This window comes from Hylaeus volcanicus, chromosome 7 (genome assembly GCF_026283585.1).
Source record: "Hylaeus volcanicus isolate JK05 chromosome 7, UHH_iyHylVolc1.0_haploid, whole genome shotgun sequence".
Classification (NCBI taxonomy): domain Eukaryota; kingdom Metazoa; phylum Arthropoda; class Insecta; order Hymenoptera; family Colletidae; genus Hylaeus; species Hylaeus volcanicus.
In genome coordinates this window covers 22571527-22588295 of record NC_071982.1, presented here as the reverse complement: position 1 = coordinate 22588295, position 16769 = coordinate 22571527, and the positions used below count along the sequence as shown (strand labels likewise).

The window sequence follows — 16769 nt, the reverse complement described above, 5'->3', positions numbered from 1 at the left end:
TAATAATAATAATAATAATAATAATAATAATAATAATAATAATAATAATAACAACAACAACTCAAGATACCCATACCTTCTATTTGTAGAAAGCATCGACTCGGTTTTAGTGTTGTGATTATTTAATATACGAGCATGTAAAGACGCTGCCAGTCCTTCTACCGGCAAAAGTTCACCATTCGATGCAGTTTGCGATGCATGCATCGATGACGGAGGATGGGTTTGTGCAAGAGACTGAGAAGGATTGTCAGAGAAATATGATTCGTGATAAGGTTTGATGTCTGCGCGTGGTAACTGAACTGGCGTGTATCTAAGTAAAAGAAGATTTATAATAAATTATAATTATAATATCGTATTTACTTGTACTGTTCCATGAGCGTGGTACACAATACCTTTGCGGTTGAGTTACTGGAGTGAACAATACTGATGATCGTGAAGCAGCTGTAGTGCATGTTGAAATAGCAGAAGAAGTTGGAGCGTAACTAGCCACATGCGCAAGAGTTGATAAACCAGCATCACCCTCTGCGCTGGCTGGTCTACTGATAGGAGAATATACAGTTTCCGGTCTTATCATCGCGCTCATATCAACGGCTGCATTTATTATTGATTGATTGGAAATCTCCAAAGTCCTCTCTATCTCCCCACTGACCAAATCACCGATCGTCCTAGTACCAAGTAATCCATTTCCTCCTGCTACAATACGATTGTCATGACTCGATTGTCTGGAGTCGATTGTTGGCCTATCAGATGGTGTTAAGTGAGATGAAAGACGTTCTTGAGATAGATGACGGCGAAGTGCTAATTTTGCAGGTGAAACCTACAATGCAACGTATAAGTGATATTTATTTGTACGGCATACTAAAATTTATATTATCGAAGACATGATTTCCAAAGGATAATGGAAATATGATTTTAGGTTTTAAATGATAAAATTTACCTGCGTGTAATCGGGAGTAGATACGTTGTGTGGTAACGCGATACGTTTTCTATCTGGCTCATTCTGATTTTGTAATTGCACCTGTAGCTGCATTTGCTGTTGCTTATTTCTATTTTGTTGATCCTCGTTTAAGACACTTGTAATTATACTCTTTAATCTATCTTCGAAATTTGCAACCCTGGGGGGTTCTTGGGTTCTATTTGCCGTTTCTTTGTTATTTGTCTGTGATTGTGAAGATGAAATAGACGACGAAGTAGTAGAAAAGCTAAGGGATGCTTGTGGCAGTCTGGTCCTGGAATTGCTACTCGAACTAGTATTTTGCCTACTCAACATTCGACCAGCTTCTATTTGTCTGCCCGTTTCCAAAATCTTTTGCGCCAATATTTCCGGATTGTTCTCTTGTATCTTTCCAATGTCAGGTACATCGGGCCATTCTTGTGACCTAGATCGTCCTTCTCTACTCTTTCGCGTAGATCCACTTTTACCATTTTGTTGTTGATGGTGATGTTGATTCTGCGAATGCTTAACGCCTACCGCTTCTCTCTGTTGTTGAGCAATCGCAGCGACTTGCTTCTCGCTGCTTGCTCTTTCTAAAACATTCAACTCGTGTTCCAATTTGGACACCTGTAAATTTGTCAAAGTTAAAGTTATACATCTAAATGTTTACATGTCTCCATGTCTCCATGTCCCAGATTCTAAAATCACCCTATACAGACACTAACCTGACAATGTAATCTTTTACGTTGAGACAGAGTCGCGGATATTTCCTTCAATATGTAATCCTGCGTGAGCGGCTGTGATGGATTTGATATGACGTTCGCGTTTGAGAGATTGCTATATTTTTCTTGTAATTCTTGATGTCTAAGCGCAGTCAACCTTGTTTGCTCAGTTTCCATAGATGCAACTTGAGCTTGTAATTTACTTGCTTTTGCTTGCAATTGCTTATGACGAAGAACTATTTCCTTAGCTTTAGCAAGTAAATCTCCAGGTGATGTAGCATTTATACCTAATTCAGTCATTCTTGCTTTCAAAAGAGCTACGCTATCGTCGATTAACACTTTGATCTGTTTCTCTAATTGCGCTGCTCTTGATTGTAATTTGGAATTTCTTTCTCTTTCTTTTGCAATATCAGTATTGATCGATACTCTGTATTGAGGAGTTCTCATTGATTCCAACATGAGCATAAATTGGTCCCTGCAAAACGTAAATAATGTTGTATGAATGCTAGTTATCGTTGACATGTCCCGTGTTATAAAAACAAACGTAAACGTAAACGTAAACATACCTGTACAAGTCCAAGAGTATCTGTAAAGCGTATGGTGTGGCGGACGGAGCAGGTGGTATACTAAGTTCTTCGTGTACAGAGGTGGAATGTGACTGCAAAGAGAGCGATAACGACGATAGCTGTTGATCCACGCAACCAGGCGCTGGTGGCGGTTTTTTCCCCAAAGCCTGCGGAGATGTACTAAGTAATGTTTGACTATGCAGCAAGTCCAGACCAGAAATATTAATTGTTTTCTTGGGCTTGGATTTTTTCACACCTCTTCCTCTCTGTCTACCTCTGGCTGGAGGTCTTGTAATACTGTTGGCCTTTCGATTTAATTTTCTGCGAATTTTGTTCGGTTGTCGACGACTTTTAATATTATTCTCATCTCCATCAGAATCGCTATTTGTCCCTTGTTGCTCTGAATGATTTGGACTATCTAGCTGCCTCGAAAGGTCTCGTTTGGCTCTGTCGCCTCTCTCTCCCCTACTCGTAATCTTATTATTACTGCTGGCAGTGTTACTTATCACAGAATCACAGTTTTCATCGCCACCTTGTTTATTATTCTTTAAACGGTGGAAATAACGTTCTAATTTGGTACGGTCAATTACATGTAAATAATAAGACACTGGTTTACCAGTCCAAGAGACGGAACCTTTTAGCGGTGACATTTCCGAGACATGCATTATCGTGCCGATATCTATAAAAGAAATAAAGAAATCTAACACATCTTACATCTATTGACTTGTATTTTTCTTTTTCGTACTGAAAAATGAAATACGTTACCGCTCAGATTTCTATCTGTTATGCGAAAATTCAAGGGGCAAAATGATTTTGACGACACTATGCGCGCACCATCGCGCAAGTCGGCAAATCGTTCTTTCAGTTGATGATCTACCGTCGGGCCAAAGGCAAAATTGTTAACAAATACAATCGTAGCTCCGGTAATACTTTCGCGGTGTTCGTCGGCTAAAAAATCGCCCTTTACCAAACGATAGTCGCCGCATCTTTTTCCATACCAATTCAACCATTTACGAAAGTTTATTTCCATACTCTAATGTTTAACAAAAATGAGACAAGAAATAAGACCTATACGTATAAAGAATTGCAATCAACCAAAGTATACCATCGAAGGCGCGTTAAAAAGATAACATACTTGTGCATATTTTGATGGTACATCGGCTCTTTCGACACCAATACAAATTTTACATAACGTTGCTGCTGCCATTTGCAACACTACTTGACCAACTCCGGATCCCAGATCGACAAACACATCGTCCTCCGTCACATCGATTTGATCGATCATTTGACAAACAAGCTCGTAACTGGTTTCTCCGTATACTTCTGGTGAAAATGGCTCGTACTGATTTAATTTATCTGGTTCGACTACTGCTTGATTGTATGTCTGCTGAAGTATATGTCGTAATAAACCTCGACTAGGACGCTTATTCAGCCTTTGAGATGGTAGACTAGTACCTTTTTCCTGTATCAGTTTATATTTAGTTGTCGAAACAAACAATCAAATCGCAATAGCATTCAATTATTATACAAGCACATTAGTTTCTTATTTTACGTGCACTACACTCACCAACTGAACTAAACTGTCGATTGCCCTATTGAATTTGTCGCATAAACTTTTCATGCTCTCAAAGTCTCTTGTATCGTATTCGCAAAGAATATTATTTTCTAAAGGTAATTTCAAATCTGGCAAATCTTCGCAAACCCATCGCATCGTTTCAACGACATCCAGTGCTCCATCATGACGATCCTATAATTTATTAATAAATACAGCTCGTTTAAATTGTTTTCAAAGCATTTGATATCTATACTAATATTATAAATGGATCAGTATATAAAGTAGTTTAACTAGTGAGAGATATACAGAAATTACTCGCTCTGGTTAAAATGGAAATTTTTCTTTTTATTTTACAAAAAAACATGTAGAATAACAAGGAAATTCCAGTTTATAAACAATGTACATATTTCGATGTAGATAATAATACATAATAGTAATTTGCACAATATTATTTCAAAGGCATATTTTACTCAGCTCTGTCGCTTTCCGATACGTCCGTTACGTACACGTATACGTACGAAGTATTTACAACTGACAATTAATATTCATGTATATAGCATTTACTAACGATAAACGCGGTAATAAAGATCCAAGAATTCGAGACATGTTCGAGTAAGAAAGTGCTGGCGGGGAAAATATTCGCGTTGCACGATAAATGTACAATCAGCTGTGAGAATAGGGGATAAATGAGAGAATCGTGGATGCCAAATTTTCATGTTGAGTACATGCATGTACATATATATCGTAATTCGTAAATCGTAAATCGTATACATGTCGTGGACACAATAAACTCGTAAGCACAATATTTTGTGTATCTTACTCGAGGGTCTCAAAGACGACAGCAACAGAAAATAGATAACGGAAAACGGAGAACGGAGAACGGAGAACGGAGAACGGAGAAAGGAGAAATATTTGATATACATCTGTACTGAATTGTAGGATAGTGGAATTTAGTAGAATAGTATTTACGGATAAACGAAGAAAAGTGTACTCACAGATCCGGATCCGGAGGTGAGGGGCCATTGATAGACAATCGATTCTGCTCCGGCTGGCGAGTGCAGGCGCAGCTCCATTTTAACAGGTTCGTCGTCCTCGTCCCCGTCGTCCTCGCCGTCAACTTCTTTGGCCAAGCGTTTCCTCCGTAAGCCCAGTTCAGGGTCGTGTGACGTAACCACTCGGATCTATCGTTCCGTAGAGGATATCGTCGTTTACTTGTTCTCTCCGCACTAGGACACTATCACCACGTAGAAGACGCTCAGCGGACCCCCCCGCTTCGCGGTTACCTGCCCGGACATGAAAAAATCACCAAGGGGGCCACCTTCAGCGAGCGTCAACCCACGAGGATGAGGGTCGCAGACGCGTAGACGAGCATCCAAGTTGGACGCAACGGTGGACCTGACCAAAGAAGCACGCCAAAACGGCCACCAGGAACACGGAACACGAGGCACACAAAAGAAAAACACTGACAGACTATTGTGCTGCTCGGGAAACAGCGGTTTGGGGGGGGATGACGACATCAAAACATGGCGTCATGCCTCTTCCTTCTACCCGTCTACCGTATCGTGCTCGCGCGGCAGCACATCCGGGTGTTCCGCGCCAACTTGTATCACTACGCATGCGTCACGGAAACACCCGCTGACACGATTCATGCCGTGTCAAGGAAATGTCACCAACTTTAATTTCCCCTTACTCGAAACCCCCGAAACTCACGAAAACTTGGTCTCGCATATATGCGATCTCTAAGTTCCAGTTTTATCGAGCATTTACGTATACGATTCCTATTCGGCTTCTATTAGCTTGTAGCAAACAAGAGGGGGTAGCCAAAAGTGGTGAGTTTCCCCTTATGCGGCATGAATCACTGTTACTCGGCGAATCGTTGAACTTTCGAACTTTCGATCGCGGATAGAATTTTCTTGTTGTTGTTTAAACAGGATTTTGCTCATTGATTCCTCGCATAAGTGAAATCGTTCGAATCGTTATGATTGACTCGATGTATCGATGCAATTACAGATTATTTGTCACGGAGTCACGACACGATGAAGAAATTTGATGATGCAATTGGGATTAGAAAAATGTTAGAACGTAAACGATAGAAACTTAAATGTCCAGCCCGTACGTTTCTTTCCTTACAAAACATAGTCTTCCTTTTTCGAATAAAAAGGTAATGCGTGCATGCGATAGGTATGTATGTAAATGCATACATGTATACGTGCAACGGACAAGCCTTTTCTAGAGATATAATTATATGCATCCAAGAGAGGTGAACTGAATCTATTGGTAAAAGATGACTACATGACATTTGTCACGTAGGCAGATACAGATACTCCATACTAGCAATGGCCATGTCTAATTTTCATGTTGAAACTTAACGACAAGCGAAAGTGCATAAAACACCACATAGAGTACCACCGAGTACATTTCGTTGGTAATACGAAATCTAATATAAAAATTTGCGTCTTCTTTAACATATTTCCGAATGTTCTTGAATGAAAAACACGTCAAACTATAGGACAATGTTTTGGATACACATACACCCTGACGGGATTTATGCAAACTAAAAAGTACAGTTACCATTGAATGATTGAATGACGTGTTGCGTATATTTCTTGTTTTGTAAATTGTAAATATACCGAAAGTAGGTTAATTAGGTAATATAACAAAAGTGTAGCCATGACGGATGAACTGAAATTAGATCACCGTGCAAAAAAAAGAATCAAAGAGGTTAAAAGAAAGGCAAGACCAGGTAAACATGTTATAACCTAATTGATAACCTATACGTTGACGTGATATGGGCTTAAATTAATTGTAACAAAACAATTGTTCTTCACGTTTTATTTTATATTAATAGTATGACTAGAAGTAATTGAGAGACCGTTTGTCTTCTTGCGACCTCGTCGTTATAAACAGAATTTGGAAAATACGATACAAGAACGAACTGTCTTTGCCGACCTTGGATGATGTAACTCCAAATTTACTCAAAGTATTATGATAATATAACACTATATTATGATGTACTTACAAGTAAATAGTTTATCGTTTCAATCGTTGTATAAGCATAAAGTATTTTTTATTATGTAGTATCGGTAATATCGTAACAAATTTCAATGTTAATCAAACTTTTGGTCTTTTTATACCATATACATTATATATTTCTGTTTGTAAGGTGTCCCGATCTTCTTCTTAAAATGCCACTCGAAAATTTATTTGAAAGGTAAATGCTTTTTTTAGAACTCGGAGATAAAGCAACTTGGACTCAACATGGCTACAATAAAAAATTTGAGTCCTTTTGGAATGTCGCAGACAACGTGGATCGTATAGAGGAATCCAAAGTATCTGCAGAGGAATTTATAGAAAAATACGAGAAACCTTACAAACCTGTGATAATACAAGGTGTTCAAAATAGCTGGAAAGCCCAGTACAAGTGGACTATAGAGGTTCATAATTAGAGAAGCACGTCTTATATGTATAGTTAACATGCAAGATACGTTATAGCGAGATTTTTTAAATAATTTTCTATCAAATTACAGAGGTTAGTAAAGAAATACAGGAATCAAAAGTTTAAATGCGGAGAAGATAACGAAGGATATAGCGTTAAAATGAAGATGAAGTACTATGTACGTTATATGCTTAATAACGACGACGACTCGCCTTTGTACATCTTCGATAGTTCCTTTGGTGAACATCCAAGACGAAAAAAGTTACTAGAAGATTACGTTATTCCTAAATATTTCCGCGATGACCTTTTTCAATTTGCCGGTGAGCATCGAAGACCACCGTATCGTTGGTTTGTTATGGGACCCGCGAGGTCTGGTGAGTACCTTTGTTACATTATATAAACATCTTATGAACATGTTACAAATAAATATTGTACGTACAGGTACAGGTATACATATAGATCCATTAGGGACAAGTGCCTGGAATGCGTTGATTTCTGGACACAAGCGATGGTGTCTATTTCCTACTCATACCCCTCGAGAACTTCTCAAGGTGTCTGCATCCGAGGGTGGTAAACAAAGGGATGAAGCCATCACATGGTTTTCCATGATTTATCCTCGTACAAAGCTACCTACCTGGCCACAAGATTGTTTGCCAATAGAGATCTTGCAAAATCCTGGTGAAACTGTCTTTGTTCCTGGTGGTTGGTGGCATGTTGTTTTAAATCTCGATGAAACTATAGCAGTTACACAAAATTTTTGTTCCCGCACAAATTTTCCAGTTGTTTGGCATAAGACGGTAAGACTCGACGCATTCTCAAATATTGCAGTTCAATAAATCGTACCTTAATTTTGGAAATAATACATTTAAAATAAACATATGTGGCATCTATATAATTTCAAGATTTTAAAGATGTATCGATAATTGTTGTGTAGGTACGGGGAAGACCAAAATTATCGCGTAAATGGTTAAAAGTTCTCAGGGATAAAGAGCCAGAACTGGCAGCATTAGCTGAAACTATAGACGTAAAGGAAGATACGGGCGTTGCTAGTGATTCTTCCAGTGGTTCATCGAGTAGTTCTTCGAGCAGTAGTAGTAGTAGTCAATCGGAAGATGAAAGCGCAGACGACAGTGGTCAAGAATCATTAACAGCGCACAAAAAGAAGAAGAGGTATTACACACATTTTGTATTTGTATTATACTTATATTGCATACAAATTTAAATAAATGTAATTTATTTAAAGAAGACTATATCTAATATTATTAGTTTGTTTATTTCTTTATAATTATAAACATAATTAGACATAATACTGTTTTAATTTTTAGAAGAAAACTAAATAACAGCCAACCCTGACAATATCAAGCATTTGGGACCTACAGAGACCTCAGACTGTACAGTATTAATCAACAATTATTGTTTGTACTAAGAGTAAATATAATTATTACCACCTTCATGTTCATAATAAAATAAATGCTAGATAATACCAAAGTCATTCTTATTAAGTAACTTTGTTTAAATTCTACGCATAGGCGTATCACGATAATGCACTCAATTTCTTGTATAATGTCGCTTTGAAATTTAAATACCAAAGTCACTTAAAGGCAAAAATACATTGACGTACGTTTACCAACATAAAATGTAAAAAATTAATATTCCAATAAGCAATAAGTCAGGTGCATTATCGTTTCAAATTCTATTTATTAATCTCCTATTGTGTCATAAATTAATACAAATTAATAAATAAATAAAAAATTATAGTTACGAAATGAATACAATATTTCACTAGGTGCATGTATTAGCTTTTCAACGAGTTGCTTCTCTGGAAAGTTCTTGCATCTTTCTTATAGTAGCTCCACAGCCTGACCGTTCCGTCACTTCACGTCGACACGATGACCATGCAAAGTACCAAAGTGGAGTGTAAACACATAGAAGCAAAGGAACGAAAAAGTTAAATTAAATTTTCATGTTCGATAAACTCGTTCTTAGCAACATTTATCGTTCGAGTAGTTTACAAATTTGTTCGTTACAATTATGACAGATATACGTGTTCACACACTTTTCGATAACAACAAAGTGTGTTTCGATAAGCATGCGCGCCACCACATCAACAACCTATAAATGCAAAAGAATAAAATGCAATAATATAGAAAAATAAGTTAAAGGGAAACTGTGGAAATAGACATGGTTAGCGAGGAATCGGGAATACGCCACAGCTTCACTTCTCCAGAGCTGTAATCAATATTCACGATGTTACTCTATTTAAGGAAATAGTTATAGATATGCTGAACCCAAGCACACGTTTTAAGCTCATGAGATAAAATATTTAACGTTAGGGAAAAATTAAAGAATAGTTTTAATTGATCCAAGTTTTAGTATGCTTCGGATCAGTTCGGTATAGATAATAATATGTATAAACAAATATACATATACTAACTTGCTTGCAGTAAAAACATGCTGTTGATTAGTTGTTACAGCATTGATCGCGGAACCATGTGCTCGAACTTCACCTATCGGAGCACATTCCCCTCCTTGATCCTTTGATACAGACCATGCCTTTAAAACTCCTCCTCGACATCCTGAGACCATGATGGATCCACAATTGATCATACACAAACCCAAGATCCAATCTCTGTGTGCGTTATTCAACGATTGGACAAGTTCCATTCTACTTAGATCCCACCTTTTAATACACATGTCTCTTGAACCTAAATAATAATGATAATTAAAAATATACGAAATAATAATACGTTTTTATTCGTATGTAATGTATGTAAAAATTTGTTCTATGATATGTACTTACCAGAAAATAGTGTCGAATCACAAGTAGTTAAACATTGCACTCCATCGTAATGAGGCGGTGCTAAACTGACGGATTGCCCTGATGTATTTGGTTCAACAAGCGATATCAAATGATCCTTGCTGCCCGCTATTACACGACCATCATTCGCAACAGCCAAGCACATTACCGCTGCTGTATGCGGTGTACTTAATCTTCCATTATACGTTAATTTACGAAGATCCCATACTCTAACCTTATCGCTGGACGCAGTGTATAATTCTTGTTCATCCATGCTAAGCACCAGATCATTGATAGTCGTTTCACCGACAGGAACTTGAAGCATTCTAGATGGTGTTGATAATGCAATTGGCCCACTTTGAGCCTGGCCAGACGAGAATAAAGTCTTGACGCAACTGTTGCCTATTCTCAGGTCCCAAACTTTCACATACGCTGCGGAAACACTGAACAATAAATTTTGTACTGGCGAGTATTTTACCGCTACGACGTTGTTTGGATGACCGCTTAACGTTAGGTTTTCAATTCCTGTTCTTAGATCCCATACTTTCACAGTTCGATCTACAAATAAACAAGTACACGGGATTTAGCGATCCATATCGCACGTGCATCGCGTTTTGTACCTTTCGAACCGCTGAATAGTAATTCTGCAGTCGCGCATATAGTCAAAACTGCTTTACTGTGACCCTCTGCTACGTGAGAACATTGCAAAACAGCTCTTGGTGGTGTCTGAAAAATGTTACTGGTGTTGTAAGCATCCAAACAAGTTTTTGGTTCGGATTACTTTTACCTTGCCTTGATATTGAGAAATGATTCCTTTCATAGGTTGAGGGTCTGTTGATGCTGGTTGCCTACTCGCAGTCAGCCTGGAGAACACATTTTCTTCTCGACTGTTGAATCGTCGATAGGTTGTTGGCGATCCAGGAGGCGATGACACATCTGTATGTGCTACCTGTTCCCTAGTTGAGGTTTGTTATGTTAGCGTGTTAGTTAGCCGGGTTCTTGCCAGTTTCTATTCCAGGCTAAGTTACGTTGGTTTCAGGCACAACCATGGATCATGCATATGATCATACAAAATGTAAGTGTATTAATTTTGCTAACATTGAATCTTTTATACACATCTTTCTCTTTCTCTCTCCCTCTCGCTTTTTTTTCATGTGTATTTATGCACGTGCGTTTTCCGTTTCAAATGTAACACGTTAATATATTAATATAAAAGATTATTAAACAATTACAGGATTCATTAATTATTAATGCACGAAAGAATTAATTAATTGCAAAAACTACATGTTACAGTTCATTGTGTAAGGTATTAAAATAATTTTAATAGAAAAACAATGATCCACCGAAGGGCCTTCTCACAATCAGAAGTGTTGTCATAAGACAGTGCACGTTGAATGTTTGTGCTTTTATTTATTAACTGACATGTATACAAAATAACTGCTTACATATATACAAATTTATTATCTTTGCACGAAGCAACGTATTTCGTACAAATAAAAATGTTCGTGTCATTTATACATATTTATATTGCAAATGCATCGAAATATATGTAAATATAATACATTGAGTTGATTGTATCATGTTAAAATAAACTTATCGAAATAATTGTAGTAATAATTGTATAAAATGTATTATTAGCAACTTGTTCAAAAATGAAAGAATTTAGAGAATTTATCTAGTAACGCGTAGAACAGAGCGTCAAGACAAAGATACATAAAGAATATGAAAATAAGGATGTGCTTCAGGATTATCACTCACATAGAGCCTCCACCTGGATGTAGCGGTCGTCGTAGTGGCCTTGGTGACGTACTATCGCGTCGATTTAAGGTAGGGGATCCAGTTACGTTACCATACTGACTTCTCGTTAATACTAATCCCCTGAGTATACACATTTATTATTGTCAGCTCGAAATCTAATTTTAGTTTCACATATACGTATGAGAGATACAAAGAATTTCTACTTACTTTAAGCTACCTGGCGCGCTAGGTACCCTTGTAAGCGGATGATTATGATTTTGACATTGCTCCTCCGTTTTCAAATTATCTGGGCTCGGTTGAACCCCGTAAAGAAGTTCTTGAGGTTGCGTAGTTCTTCGTCTTACTTTATTATTACGTTGCCTTTCCTCTCCGATTATAACTTGACTATAAGTTTCACTAATATTTAAACATAAAACTAAACTTGTACCAAGTAAATAAAATGGGCTACTTTGTCGTATTATAAATCGTAATTTAAAGTAGAAAGATTGAAAATGCTTGAGTAATATAAAATTGATTTTATATCGAGAACGAGAAATATTACAACGACTTACTTATCTGGCGATGAGCTTCTTGAACTTGGAGGGCTATAATTCAATGTATTATGATGATTGTTTGTGAGAGATAAGAGATCCCTGTCTCGTAATACGTGTTCTAATAATTGATGTTGCACGTCGCTTTCTTGCGCCACTTGATTTAATCGAGATTCCATATCTCGAACCTCGAGCTGCTTCTGAGCAGCTACGCAGCTCTGTTCCACGGTAAATGCTAGCATTCTTTGCAACAAGTACTGTGCTTCGTCTACCGTTTGAATTGTCGATACCAGAGCTTCAACACCTGGTTCACCCTCTGCATCTCCATCGCCCATTTCCACCATATCGCGTTGACACTCGGCGATGCTATCCTATAGAAAGTAATTTGAAGAATACATACGTATAGTCAAAAGATATTGTATAAGCGAACAAAAAATGTTTACCTGCAAGTAACTAATTTTGCTTTTCACATTGTCGATTTCTTCGTCGACATCAATCGTGTCACCCCTCGAATTTGTTATAGCGTTTCTTTGTTTTTGAAGCTTTTCGAGTTCTCTACCCAATTCCTCGCGTTCTTGAAGAAGTCTTTCCATTTCTCTCTCCGTTTCCGCAGCTGCCTGCTTGGCCAATGCTTGTTTCGCGATAGTCCTTTCGAACGTCAACCATCTTTGCTTTAAAGCTTTTGGATTAATTGGCTTAGGCGGTGCTCTACCTGCAACTTTTTGACTTAAGCCTCTGTCCCTCTTTCTTAACGCTGTAACCTCTTCTTGCTTGCGTCTAAGCACTACTTCTCTCATTCTTTTATCAGCCTCTAGCGTTCTGATCATATTCGCATTTTTTCTACTTTCCTTGCGTAGTTGTGCTATTTCTTTGTTGCGTCTCAGTTCGTTTTCTTTATGTCTCTGCGCCTCCTCGCGCATTTTATTTAACAGCTTCACTTTTGCTCTTTTCATTTCTGCCAATTCGTTTCGAAGTCCTCTTAATCTGTTCTCATTCTGAGATTGATTCTTAAGCAACCTTGCGTGTTCTTTTTTCGCGGATTGTAGAAGTCGCATTTCTTTCTGCATAGCAGCAAGTTTCTTCTCGTATTCGTCGCGCAGTTTCTTCACCTTTTCTGTCGGTGGTGTTGGTTGCTGTTGCAAAGAATGTAATACTTTGTCTCTTTCTTCTTGAGTGTCCTTGATGCGAGCTTGTAACTGGGCAAGTTTGTCCTCGTAATGCTGTTTCATTGTTTGTAGTCGTCGTTGAGATAGCTCCAGTTCCTGTATTAATCGCTGTTTTACGTCGATATCCGACGTTAAAGCTTCCAATTCACGACCCATAGCTGCCTCTTCCTCATCTTCTTCTTTCCTATCAGTATCATCATCCGAATCATCGTCGCTCGCAAAGTCTTGACCAACTTCTGTATCTTCACCTTCAGCTTCATCTACCGTTTTACTGACGGTATTAGTAACATATGCTTGCTGTTCCTTTAACAGAGTTAACGCGTCAATTTCTTTTTGCAATTCTTTTTTCGCATCGTTTAATACTGACGGAGAATCACTATGAAATATGTATCCAGAGTCACCATAAGGATTTGCTGCGTTAACTTGAATCTGTCGTTTCTTAAGCTGTTGATACATAGCCTCAGCTTCCAACAGTCGAGCCCTTAACTCTTCTATCTCTTGAACATACCCTTGTACTAAACTTGTTACTTCGCTATTTCCACCTGTCGACGATATCCACTGACCGGTAGCTTTCTCTGCCAGCAGAAGAACGTTCTTTGCTGTCAATGCTTCGACAGTTTCCGAAAGAGCTTTAACTCTAGTACGAAGACTTTGCAATTCGCTACTTAACATTTGATTTTCGTGCCAAGCATCATTCATACCATCTTCCCCGACAACTCTTTTGCCTTGTCTATATTCCATTAACTCTAACTGAAGTTGCTGTATTTCTCTTCGAAGAGAAGCTATTGTCCTCGAACTCTTGTCCTGATTAATTGTAACTTTGTTTTTAATATTTCTTGCTCTATTTGCGTACTTAAGAGTGCTCAGAGTTTCCATAAAGTCTCTGTCGCTCGGCGATACGCATGCTATCATAACAGTTTGGCTATTCCCTCCCAGTGAGTCTTGAAGTAGCCTAGTCAATTTTGAATCTCTATATGGAACATGTAAAGCTCTCTTTGTTTTGTCACCAAGCGCTGAAATTACATTACCTAAGGCCAATAATCCACAATTTATAGATATTCCTTCTTTTGCTCTATCTCCTGTAGCGCCTGTTCTTTTTAATCTTTCGGAACCAGCTAGGTCTACAAAATGAAATTTAGCCGTTAAAGTTTCAAATTCGCTTGCTGGTTCTGTGCCACTTGTATCGATATCGGCATCCGGATCTTCGACTTTTATACATTTTTGCTGTCTTATATACAATGTAAATATAGCGTGTGATCTCGACGACTGAGTATTCATCTGTGTAGACCCAGTTGTACGTGACAGTGCCCCCAATCGTAAATATTCTAAAGCCTGTTCCGGACTAGTTACAATTCGTGGTTCAACACCAGCTAAATGAATGTTGCCTGCGGTATCTTCGTGAATACGAGCACCGCCTCTCGGTCCACCCGGTTCTAATAAATCCTTCAAGTCTTCGTTATACAATTCCAAGAATTGTGCAGTAACCTATTACGATACATACGTAAATTATAAGCTTAAATACTGCGCATAAGAAACATGATCGTGTAATTATTTATTAATCAATTATTAACGTGTCAAAATAGACATTTCATTAAATATTACAAACCTTAAATTCTGAAGGCATTTGCGCACGTTCCCTGGCGCACTGCTGTTTCTCTGTAATTCCATTGAAAAGGTGTTTAATAGCTCTAGGAATGATTCCAATTACAGTCTCATCGACTTCTACGTCGAAACCAGTGCCCATGGTATAGGTTTTTCCAGAACCAGTTTGACCATAGGCCAGCACAGTTGCGTTATACCCATCTAATGCTCCTTCTACTAAACGTGCAACACACGTGTCGTAAATTGTGGATTGCCCGATACCAGTGTCAAAAACATAATCGTACGTGAAGGCCTTGTCTGGTCCAAGAAAGACCTGGGGTTCTCCTGGAGGAACTTGTGTACAAATTCTACACATATCGATTACTTCACGTGCTACTTGAGGCCTTATTCTGCAATAAACAATAAATAATTATATTAAAATTTTGAACCGTTTCGATATCGTTTAAGTAATAAATAAAACGATATAGAAAAGAATTAAAAAGAAAAAAAATATTCTCTTGAAATAAGTAGTGTCATATTTGCATAAATTTAAAAAAATAGGAACTCCACGAATTCGATCCTGTTATTTCTTATGTATCAAGTACAATCGATCGATGTATCTATACGTATGTATACATATGTAAACATATATCGTTTGAAAATATTGTGAAAGTTGACGGTGCCATGTGCATCATCAGCTGTTTACTTTGCTTATGTCATTCGCGTAAAGCACGCGGCAATAATCGAAAAATTGCGAATATGCTGTGTGTACGATCTGATTTCGAGATTAATAAATAAGTATGTACGGAAATGATAGTGAAACGTGTACTTGACGAGTTACGCAAAAACGAACGGAATGCAGTGAGAGGTGGACAATTCATTCATCGGAAATCGAGATGCGAGATATTTATGCGTTCATTATACAACCGGTATAAAGCCTGCCTACGGCATCTGACACTTTAAAAGGAGATATTATGCGATTAACAGTTGAAACGCGGTACTGCGTAGAAAAAAGAAACAACATATCGATGATATTCTATGTCTATGTAGATAGAAAGAAAATGATTCGATTCGTATGTCGATACAAATAATATGTGTATAACCAGACGTCGAATAAACTGATAAGGACTCGTTTTAAACATGAAATCCGTAGAAGTAATTTCATGAATATAAACAATAAGATCGTTAAAGTTTAAAGTCGATTAAACTCGCAACAACAGTGTTCCGATGAAACAAAAACGAGAAATCAGATAAGCTGTATCGGGCAAATATGTTACGCATTGCGTATGTAAATACGCAACTTGGAGAAAGTTGTAAAAATAATGAGAGCGTTAAAAATATAATTCCAATGCTTCGAATTAGAACAATGTTTCGCGGGAATATTTGGATTACTATAGATTAGCATTGTTAAATGCTGTCATCGTAAAAGAGGTTTTTTAGTTTGCGCCAATGCGGTCTACTCTACGTAATAGCAAAATCATTTTAACGATTCTTGATGTTGTACATAAATACATATATCAGCCGTACATATACTTACCGTACGGCGACGCGTACACTCGTGTCATCGGCCATCTCAACGTTGTATATTGTGCAACTCTTTAAGACTCGACAGCGATAGAAATTTTAATGGGGAAACCGACGAGAAACTGGTGCGATTAGACCGAAACTATTTAGGCGACACGGCTATAATTTCTCGTTTCGCGAATATACTGAATGCGCACGCG

General features: G+C 37.9%; 3 protein-coding genes across 9 annotated transcripts in view; 1 reads left to right on the top strand and 2 right to left on the bottom strand.

Moving 5' to 3' along the window:
- LOC128880062 (histone-lysine N-methyltransferase, H3 lysine-79 specific) overlaps positions 1-4908 on the bottom strand; it is a 9349-nt gene extending 4441 nt beyond the window's left edge. For 3 of the 4 annotated variants that reach the window (XR_008457747.1, XM_054129737.1, XM_054129738.1), the window contains exons 1-9: positions 4773-4908; positions 3790-3969; positions 3358-3684; positions 2988-3255; positions 2223-2901; positions 1660-2131; positions 938-1561; positions 393-817; positions 77-310 (exon numbers count right to left, since the gene is read on the bottom strand). Coding sequence is in view for 3 of the 4 variants with exons in the window: in XM_054129737.1 (XP_053985712.1) it covers positions 77-310; positions 393-817; positions 938-1561; positions 1660-2131; positions 2223-2901; positions 2988-3255; positions 3358-3684; positions 3790-3969; positions 4773-4850 (3287 nt within the window). In the remaining variant the exon portion in view is untranslated. Of the gene's footprint in view, positions 1-76; positions 311-392; positions 818-937; positions 1562-1659; positions 2132-2222; positions 2902-2987; positions 3291-3357; positions 3685-3789; positions 3970-4772 lie in introns of those variants that run through there. The other variant, XM_054129739.1, reaches the window with a different exon arrangement.
- A 1469-nt stretch (positions 4909-6377) lies between these two features.
- On the top strand, positions 6378-8677 carry LOC128880071 (bifunctional arginine demethylase and lysyl-hydroxylase PSR). The gene is made up of 6 exons (XM_054129765.1): positions 6378-6520; positions 7006-7211; positions 7305-7587; positions 7655-8010; positions 8148-8383; positions 8539-8677. Exons 1-6 carry the CDS (start codon positions 6448-6450, stop codon positions 8564-8566), a joined length of 1182 nt encoding a protein of 393 aa, XP_053985740.1. The 5' UTR covers positions 6378-6447; the 3' UTR covers positions 8567-8677.
- On the bottom strand, positions 8466-16725 carry LOC128880058 (kinesin-like protein KIF21A). 4 transcript variants are annotated; one of them, XM_054129731.1, is made up of 11 exons: positions 16583-16725; positions 15071-15455; positions 12742-14949; positions 12320-12669; positions 11976-12164; positions 11769-11888; positions 10798-10966; positions 10631-10736; positions 10014-10568; positions 9648-9918; positions 8466-9442 (listed from the first exon to the last, which is right to left on the bottom strand). In XM_054129731.1, exons 1-11 carry the CDS (start codon positions 16615-16617, stop codon positions 9370-9372), a joined length of 4461 nt encoding a protein of 1486 aa, XP_053985706.1. In that variant the 5' UTR covers positions 16618-16725; the 3' UTR covers positions 8466-9369. The 4 variants fall into 4 exon arrangements, with proteins under 4 accessions (XP_053985706.1, XP_053985705.1, XP_053985703.1 ...); XM_054129730.1 differs by having other exon boundaries at positions 8466-9087; XM_054129728.1 differs by having other exon boundaries at positions 8466-9918.
- Between the last annotated feature and the right edge of the window lie 44 nt (positions 16726-16769).